This window comes from Aulonocara sp. 'chitande type north' Nkhata Bay, linkage group LG3, assembly GCF_057382095.1.
Source record: "Aulonocara sp. 'chitande type north' Nkhata Bay isolate Kocher_YH1m ecotype deep benthic linkage group LG3, A_spYH_male_GT1.1, whole genome shotgun sequence".
NCBI lineage: Eukaryota > Metazoa > Chordata > Actinopteri > Cichliformes > Cichlidae > Aulonocara > Aulonocara sp. 'chitande type north' Nkhata Bay.
The window spans coordinates 65,289,394-65,299,553 of record NC_141346.1 but is presented as its reverse complement, the minus strand read 5'-3'; the positions used below and the strand labels follow the sequence as shown (position 1 = coordinate 65,299,553).

General features: G+C 39.0%; 1 protein-coding gene across 1 annotated transcript; it reads right to left on the bottom strand.

Annotated features, from left to right (window-relative positions):
- Window positions 1-4,973: 4,973 nt before the first annotated feature.
- On the bottom strand, window positions 4,974-8,471 carry LOC147336606 (uncharacterized). The gene is made up of 4 exons (XM_086285528.1): window positions 8,415-8,471; window positions 5,460-5,591; window positions 5,198-5,347; window positions 4,974-5,091 (listed from the first exon to the last, which is right to left on the bottom strand). The coding sequence occupies exons 2-4, from the start codon at window positions 5,546-5,548 to the stop codon at window positions 4,974-4,976; spliced, it is 357 nt and encodes a 118-aa protein (XP_086141654.1). The 5' UTR covers window positions 5,549-5,591; window positions 8,415-8,471.
- Window positions 8,472-10,160: the final 1,689 nt, after the last annotated feature.

Below are 10,160 nucleotides of genomic sequence, written 5' to 3'. Positions count from 1 at the left end.
AGCTCTGATGGTGACACAGAAAAGTCACAGTGGAGATACTTCTGTCCACCTTTGATTAGACTCATTATAAAAAGGAAAACAAAGTTTGAACACAGTCATGTTTCCAGTTCACTGACTTACATTTATTCCATGGACACTCACTCTAACCTGAACCACAGCTACAACCCAACATTGTTGAGGCCTCATCTCCTCCTTTCCTGTCTGTAGAGGTTAAATATGCAACAACCAACAAATAAAAGAATTTGGTTCATTTCAAAGAAATTCACACGGTGACCAAGTAAAGTAACCGTAGTAAAGGAGCCAACATCCCGTTGATGGTGGGATTATTTGAAAGATTTGCTTTAGTCACCAAATGCAGTTGAACCACCCGTGGATCCATGTTTGACCATTCTACCACTCTGAGCTCTGCTTTTGAATCATTTTATTATTGTCATCATTCATTTATTCATTCTTTGGAGGGGGGCTATTTCCTAATGCCGCCCTAATAAGCTGATGTTCAAGGGGAAATATAACAGAAACTCTTTCAGTGTTATTCATTAATAAATTAACAGATAAACTGTGAAGAAGAAAAAACTGAGATTTAAAGGAGAGAGTGAGAAACTTGATCATCCATCCTCATAATACATGTTTATCAGTATCTGCTGTGACCATACTGCAGTAATAACTACAAGTCTACATTTCTGTGACTGTTGATCAATCACAGCAGGAATCTGAGCTCATCTCTGCACACAGAGCAGCTTCAGCTCTGGGATAAACTGCTCGCTTCACGTCCTTCTCAGCTCACAGACACTCATCCTGATATTTTCCTTTAACATTTGATGGTATAATTCATCTGAGTTTACACTTTATCTGCATGAATACAGAAAAACAGACCCAAACACCATAAACCATCAGTTTCACCATGTAGAATATATTGTTGTTTCCTTGCTTTTAATTCAGAGAAAAACTCTGATTTGGATTTTCTCTGTTCTCTTTGCCACAGCCCATCCCAGCAGCAGCTGAAGCAGCTGACTGTCACAACACTGAATAACACTTTAGGAGGAATTTCAGAGGTCAGTAAAGCTCCAGTCTCAACATCAGTTAATTAATCATAGTTCATCATAAATGTTAACCTGGCTGGCACACATGTTAATGTTAGCCATTTAAATATTAGCAGTTAGCTGAGGCCACAAGAAGAAGAGGCCCTAGAAGAACAATGGATGATAAGATTAGATTTTCAAGACTAGGCAGAGACGTGTTTTCCTTTACTGTCTCTTACAGAGGAGGGAGCAGATACCAGACGAGGTCACGGAGGTACGGGGAGGATTCGCAGCAGACAGCAAGACTGCCACGTCCATGCGAGAGAGCGATGGCTACGATAATCAGGCCCCATCTTATCTTAATGACCTTGTAGTACCATATCACCCTATTAGAGCGCTTCGCTCTCACACTGCAGGCCTACTTGTTGTTCCTAGAGTATTTAAAAGTAGAATGGGAGGCAGAGCCTTCAGCTTTCTGGCCCCTCTCTTCTGTGGAACCAGCTTCCAGTTTGGATTCAGGAGACAGACACTATCTGTACTTTCAAGATTAGGCTTCAAACTTTCTTCTTACTTAACGATTAAGTTCCTGTATTCCACCATTATATGGAAATCAGCCATTATAACTTGTGTCAAATCTACTTGTACCTCACAGTTTTCTAAGCACACAGAGAGCAGTAAACCTCAGAGCAGCAGCACATCAGACTGTGCAAAAAATCTAGAAGAGAAAATATTTCGACCCATTTCTAAATGATTCTTGTGACCATGCTGCACCACAACACCTGATCTCTGGTTTCCTGACCTCTTCAATCCCACTTTAATACTTGACTAAACTCATTTTCCTGTTTAGGTGTTGAGGCAAAGCCACCCATCTACAATGAAGCCAACAGCAAATTGAGCTATTTTTTATTCCCTTTGAGCTTTTTCTACTTTTGTGCTACAAAATGTTCAAGCTGATTAAATTTATTAGAATAAAAGTTCAGATAATTTTCTCATATTAATGTTGGAGGTAGAAATTCAGGTAACTTTGCACAAAAACTGGCAGAAATTTCCTTCAAAGATGGAGTTTTTACTTTAATACTGTGAGTACATTTCAGAGCCTGTACTCTTTTACCTTTACTTGAGTAAAGAAGCTGAATCAGTATTTAAGCTTTAAGAGGGTATTTTAACACAAACATCAGTCCTTCTACTTCAGTATGTTTGACACTTTGTTTACGCCTAAATTAACTTTACTGTTAACGAGTTTTCATGTTTCTGTAATCCACCAGTGTGCTCATGCTTTTTTAAGTGAAAACATATTTTTAATGATCAAATATAATTATGTTTGTTATTTGTGGATTTTAAATGTCCTTGACAGAGGCAGATGATGATCATTATCCTGCACTGTGGTCTCAGGTTTGGTCGAGCCAGCACAAAGAATGGCTATGTTGAACTTCCTCCTGGGATCTACACTAAGAAGTGAGTCCAACATTAGCAGGGTCTCTTTCCTTTATCTGGACTCACTTTAGCATTCACAGTCACGTGAAGCTTGTTATTAACTCGATAAGTCAACCCAGGGTTTCAGCTGAGCGCTCACATGAAACACATGGTGTTGGCAGCATCTGATCAATCATATTCATGGAGACGTGTATCAGCAACAGAGCAGCTGAGTTTGCAGAAGGAAGTCAAACTAAACCACAGGAACAATATGAGGAGATTACACACATAATAAAATACTAGCAGTAACACAGCTGCTGCAGACAAATCAGTCGTGTGATCGTGTGTGAGAGGAGAAGGACTGTAAAGGAGTTTGGTGTTAAAAGCTCTGTATGAATGTGGGAGCATTTGAAGGGCTTTAAAAAGGCCAATATAAAATAAAAGGCAGCAAAATTGCTGAGTGTGAAAGTCACCAGACTTATCAGACCTCTGTGATTAAGACCTGTAAGAACACCTATTTGTACTTGTTGGCATTATATCAAACACACACGTATATTAAGCCTTTGTTTGAACTCTGGTTGAATTTGTTACTTTCAGACTGTGAAACATCACAGAGGCTGCAGCTGCAGATCTTTTATTCACCTGGAAATTTACTTTAAATGTTAGATGGAAAATGTATTGCTCAGTTTAACCAAAGTAAGAACAAGAATCCATAAACCTTCATAAAGACAAACATCTCCCAGAACATTGAGCTGCTGAAGTGTCACTGAAGGGAAAAACTATTTGTCCTCCTCCATCCAGCAACACCTGAAACACCTGAGTGGAAGCTCCTCCCTACACTGTGTTTGAAGCAAAGCACAAAGGAGACACCTGGGGCCCGTTCTTCGTACGTCGCTCACTACATCCAAGATCAAATGACACATCCAAGACCAAACGATCGCGCTAACCGTGAGCTCGCTAATCCGGTTCCCCGAACACACCTGTTGTTGACGATTAGTACAGCTGGACGCAGTAATGTGAGATCACTGGGTGTCGTAAAAGGGGCTACGTATCGATAGTAGAAACATTGATCAGCAACCCTCTGATTGGTCGGGGAAAATGTCGAAGGGGCGCGCTCGGTATTTTCCGGCAGCAGAGCAAGAACTCTTGAGTGCGGGATTTCAGGAGTTTCAGAGTTTAATTAAAATGCAAGGGAACACTGCAAAGGCTGCAAAAGCAAGGAGAGAGGGCTGGCAGAAAGTTGCTGACTAATCAAACCCGTAAGTAATTTAATAATAACAATAATAATGGAGTGGGTTTATATAGCGCTTTTCAAGGCACCCAAAGCGCATGACAATACCACTATTCAGTCACTTTATTATTTATTTATAGATTTATCATATTACACTATATTATCCAATATTATATTACATTATATTATATTGTTATATTATATTCCCTTTCACATTAGAGCCACAACAGGACCCACTAGAACATGGGAACAAGTAAAAGTGGAATATAAGAATATTCTACAGAATGGTAATATTTATCACTTTTTATTGCTTTTAGTCTCTTGGAAAGAGACCCTGGAATAATCTGTTTGTTTGTTCATTACAGCAACCAAGAAAAGGGCAGACCAAAAAAAAGACAGGTGGTGGTCCTGCACCCCCTCGTCAACAAGTTGGTTAAGTGAATAATACCCTCACGGGAATATCGATATCTCTCAATGAGCACACTGTCGCGCTGAGCTAAAGGATCCTGTCTATCCCGCAATATACGCTGGATTCTGAGGACTCTCCTTATCAATCTTGCACCTTCCTCAATGGGTTGGTCGCGTATACGGACAGGACATGGCTGCGACAGACTTCCCAAATCCACCTTCGCTTTTATAGCCGTGGTCTCTCATCTTGATTACACGAAGTAATTTACAATTACTACTCTGAAATATGAATTACATCTGAAATAATCACATACATGTAATAGAATGTTAATAGTACATTTCCCTTTTTTAGGAAATGACCTGTATGTATCTGTGTGACATCAATAAAAGGATCAAGTGCTGCATTATCTTTAGTTACATTGATGTTATTTATTTATGGTGAAACAGTGGTGGAATATCGCTGTTGCTTTCGTATAAATGAAGCGGACATACCTGCGTGGCCGCGATCTAATCCTGTTTACATAAAGTAAACCTGCTCCCGAGCAGGTTTACGCTTACGGCGCTGTTGCTATGACAGCAAGTCCCGGATGAGCTTCGGGGAACCGAACGATCCAAGATCATGCGAAATCGTCAACAATCTAATCCAGCTAACTTACTTAGCGAGGTACGAAGAACAGGCCCCTGCTGGAGCAGCTGGAGTCCTACAGACACTCAGCCTCTTCACTACACAAACACCTCCTACAACATCCACTCTTTCCACTCTGACTGCTGTGTTTGTGGAAACACTCCAACACACACCGCTTCACATACCAACATAGAAATGTGTGTGAAAAAGAGCTGAGCTGATATTAAACATGAGGATTTATTCAAAAATACAGTCAGGAACAACATCTAGACACACATTACCTCTCAGCAGCAGAAGAACATCCTTTAAAGTTTATATAAAAATCCTTTGACACGTTGCTCTTTAAGGAAACACAGCTGGGTTCAGGTCCAGGAGATTCTGGCCTCTTATTGATCCTAAAAGAAAAACAATAAATGTAACAGCTTCATGAGACAAGAAGGAAAAACTGAAAATATTAAATTAAAGACATGATGAACAATCTCATAAAAATAATGTACTTACTCTTTGTCACATAACAGTCTTTTGTTAAAGTTTTCACCAATTTCCTTCGACTCGTTGCTCTTTAAGGAAACACAGCTGGGTTCAGGTCCAGGCTCTGGATTAGTTTCAGGGTTATGTCCAGCTGAGCCTGGTACGCCCCACAGCTCTGGGCTTTAAAACAACACACACAGAGGTATGAGTGTGAATAATGATGGAGCAGTGATGTGAGTGCTGAGCTGTGACATGGAGAAGAGTCATGGACAGTTAGAGATGGTCATCTCACCTCTGAGCTTTGGTCTGGCTCTCATGTTCCCCACACAGAGTGCTTTTAGAGGGAGGGACTCCCTCCTCTCTGTCCTCACACTGATCCATGCTGCTCAATTCACATCAGCTCACACACACTTTCTACCTTCACCTGCAGAGGAAACACAAATCATTCATGTGCACATCAGCTGAGAGCTGCAGAGGTCGTGTCTGATGTGTTGGACTAACATCCATCTGAGACGCAGCTTTCATCAGTTCACTACAAAAAGTGTCACAGAGCCGAGTTCAGCCTTCAAATCCTCCATTACTGTAGTCCTACAAAGCAGCAGGTCAAACATGGCTGCAGAGAGCAGCTTTATGTCAGTAACCATGTCCAGGACAGAGCTGACTGCTTACAGAGTTCATACTCTAACTGCTAGCTGCTCTGCTAGCTAAGCTAACTCAGTAACAGTGACTCTGACAGCAGTTACTGTGGAACAGCGGCCGAGCTCAGGACACATTCAGTGTGTTTAGTCTGAGTCCTGGACTCTGATTCAATGGATTCAATCCAGCTCAGAGTTTCATGTGTTCATCAGAATAAAATACATGTACTAATATAACAGAAGTAATGCTCTGAATGCAGGACTGTAATGGAGGATAAATAAGGTTTTTACAGCCTGAAAGAAACATTCAGTTCATATATTTAATGCATTTAATTTAATGCAGATCTGTTAAATGATGATGGGTATGTTAAGATAGTTAAAGAGCTCCTCCATAACATTTACAACAATGTAACAATTGGCAATTACATACATAGTTGGGATTTTTTTAATTTAAAGTTAAAGAATTTTCAATTATGTTTAGTAAAATGAAAAGTAGACAATAGAAGGAATTTCAAAGTAAATTACTTTACAATATAAATAACTATTGTAATAGACATTTTATGTCAGAGGCTGATAAGAAATCCCTGTTGTCTTTACAGGCTCAATTAGATGATCTATACAAGAAAAAGGCTCATGGAGCTTACATTAGAGCTCGTGCAAAATGGATAGAAGAAGGTGAAAAAGTGCTTCATATTTCTACAATTTGGAGAAACGGAAGCAAGAAAAGAAATCTATTAATACAATAATCGTAAATGGGGAGGAATGCACAAATCATAAGACTATAGCGGAAGAAAAACATAAATTTTACTCAAATTTATACTCCTCAAAATATTTAATTACTGATTCATTAACTTGTTTTGATCAGATTGAATATTATATTCCAAAAATCGATTCTGTATTCAGAGAAATGTGTGATTCTGATATATCACTGGATGACTGAGATCAAGCCTTAAACAAACTGAAAATGGACAAAGCTGTTAGAACAGCTTTGAAATTCATGAGTTGTTCGCACTAAAGTAAAAACGTGAATTATTAACTATTCGTGATTGTGACCTAGTAGCTCTCTTAACATAGCTGTTAAAACTGACATTAAATATTTGGGTGTTATAATGTCAAAGAACACAAATAATAGAGAAAATCTAAATTTTGAGCATATTACCCAGAAATCTAAAAAGATTTTAAACAGCTGGCTACAAAGACACCTCTCCATCTTTGGACGCGTCTTGCTTACTAAAACAGAAGGTATCTCTCGATTGATTTATCCATCACAATGGTTATATGTTTCCAATAGTCTAATCAATAACATAAATCGAATTAATTTCAATTACATTTGGAGAAACGAGCAACATTATGTTAGGAAGAAAGATATAGTGAAGTCATTTGAAGAAGGAGGTTTGAATGCGATTGATTTTGAAGCAATGATGGTTCCATCAAACTCAAATGGTTGCAATCTTTCATAAATATTTCAAACGGTATTTTGGTTTTATTTCCCCAAAGTAATTTTCAATAAGCTGGGTGGCATTGAATTTCTTATAAAGTGTGACTTTGAAATTTCCAAATTAAATTATCCAATTTTCACAAACAGGTTCTCCAGTACTGGAAAATGATACACAAGCATATTTTTTCTCCACATACAAATTCGATTTGGAACAACAGATGTATACGATAAAAGAAAATCCATCTTTTATAAGGATTGGATGGATCATGGCATTTGGACGGTTTTACACCTTTTAGACAATGACGGAAATGTGTTAACATATAACAAATTCATAGATAATTATGGCATATCATGTACTCAGAGTAAATTCATTACAGTTGTGAAAGCCATTCCCCCTGCAATGATTCAGATGTCTTCCCCAGATTGAACAACAACCTGTCAACAACATGCTGAGCTGTGACTCTTCTTCCCTCTAAAGTCCTGGTGTTAACACTCACCCTGCATCAGCTTCAGCTATTTTTAAATTGTTTTTACTTTTCAAACCGACGGATCATTTGAAGCCAACCATCCAAAAACTGCTTCAGCTGTGTTTGATGTTTATGTTACAGCCTGTTTACCAATATAATCAATATCAGATATCAGAGCAACAGAAACCTCGGTGATCAGGACGCTGGGACTGAGAACAGGAAGTGGCTCCAACGTCACAGTTTCATAACGTCACCCTGAACTCCACTCACGGAGTTTCTGTCGCCATTGTAGTTTTTAAAGTCCCGTGATAAAGGCGGGTCTTTCTGTGAATCCGCACGCTCATTGGCTAATAGCTCGAGATTGACACATCGTTATCCAATGAGCATGCGGGAACTTCCGACATAAAGTTGTTTCCTTTGAAAAACCAAAGTCTGATTATTTTTGCCTCCACTGACGGAGCCTGTTGTTCCCGCCACAGAGACACAGTAATGTCAGAGCGGTGTTAACACTCACCCTGCCTCAGCACAGCTCTCACTCTCCTCCTGCTCTCTCACACTAAACGGAGGCTCAGCTAAACTCACTTCCTCTCTACTTACAGGAAACCAGCGCTCAGAGGAGCCGACCGGCCTCACATTTCACCCACAGACACGAACAGCGTGGAATTATTTTATGTCATAAGAAGAAACATATTCATGTAAACACTCACCTGCCTCAGCTCCACCTTCCTCCTCCTGCTGCTCTGAACGGAGGCTCAATACTTTCACTTTCACTGCTGCTCCCTAAACACAGAGGATGCTGGGACTTGTAGTTTTTTCCTTCCGGTGCGGTCTTCCTCTTTGTTTGTTTGTGTTTGTGTTCAAGTTATTTTGATCATGTAAACATCAACAGAACACGTGAAGCCACACAGAGTTTGTATGTCGAGGTGGGTAGGAGGGTTTGAGGGTTTGGGGAGGGGTCAGAGGGAAGAGGTCTCGGCAGTTGCAGGATCTCTAACATTAGAATCTAAAAATGTGTCTCATATAGGTGTTATTTTGGTACTTTACACATCACACAGTTTCAACAACTCCTTATATGGTACAAGTTCCTCTTTTCTGTCTGGCTTCCTGTATTTATTAATATGCTTGTATATTTCTACACTAACTTCCTGTTTTTTCAGTCTGGCTGAGCACTTAGTTTGTGAGTCAAAAGTGGCCTTGCTTTACAAACCTTCATTATTAAAGTACAGAAAACTATATGATCAGAAAATAAGCACTAAGAATATATTAATTACATGACAGTTCTCCCCCTTTTTGTGTTTCCTAAGAAATGTTCCGAGTTCAAAATTGGGGATGGAGACAAGAGGAAAAAACCACAATAACAACACTGGTCCGGCCGGGTTGAGTCAAACGATGATTTTAATGATCACACACGTGGGAGATGGACACTGTATGCAGACAGCCTCAGATCTCAAAATGGTGGAGCATTGATCAAACTCTTATAGCCTCTGGTGCCCCCACCTTATCATAAAAGCCTAAACATTCATATACATATACAACATATTCCGTTCTCTTCTAATCAGACAAATAAGGCGATGACTTTCTGCAAACAGTATTTCTTATAACATCATAAAACAATATCATTCATCCACAATAAATCAGCAGTCTAATGTAATGCAAATCAGTTTAACTAATGCAATAGTTATCAGCTTCTTCTAATTCAGGAGAATAATGCAAACTAAAACTACATAATAAGTCACAATCTTTACTTAGGGGTCTAACATGGCATAAAATAATATTATAATCTAACACTATGCATTGTATAATAGCCAGTGAGGGGACAGACATGGCAAATGGTGCAACATGTCAGACTGTGGGATTATACATTTGTTAGTTTTTCTAATGGCCTCTTCAAAAGGTAAGTTTTATTCCATATTGTCATTTTTGGTTTTTTAAGTTATTTATTGTGACAGGAAAACAAAACAAAACAAGAAGCTCCTAAAAAGGTCATAAATGTGAGAACCTTTCCAAAGAAATCTCAGTCAGTTATGCCTGAGATAGAGAGATGATTATAACAGAGTAAAGATAGCATTAAAATGTTGGTGACAGAAGTAATGCTAAAATCTCAACAAGCCAAAGTCACATACATGTTAAAGGGAAAGATCAAACAGTACTGAAATGAAGAAGTGGGCATTACGGGGCTTCCCCAGTGAAATAACTGAACTTGGAGCACAAAATAATAAATAACATACCAGTAATTCACGGAGGGAAGGCTTCTGAGAAAATGTATAAGTTCACAGGGAATTTCTACAATAGCACGAGTTAGATGTGGGCAGATTGATGCAGTTATCAATAGTATTGATACCAATGCTGGTATTGTTACTGGAGATATACTACTGCAATAGGATTGGTACTTTGTTTCTGTCCTGTAAGTTCAGTATGTACCTCACTGAATTCTGTTATGTAGTTGTTGGTTT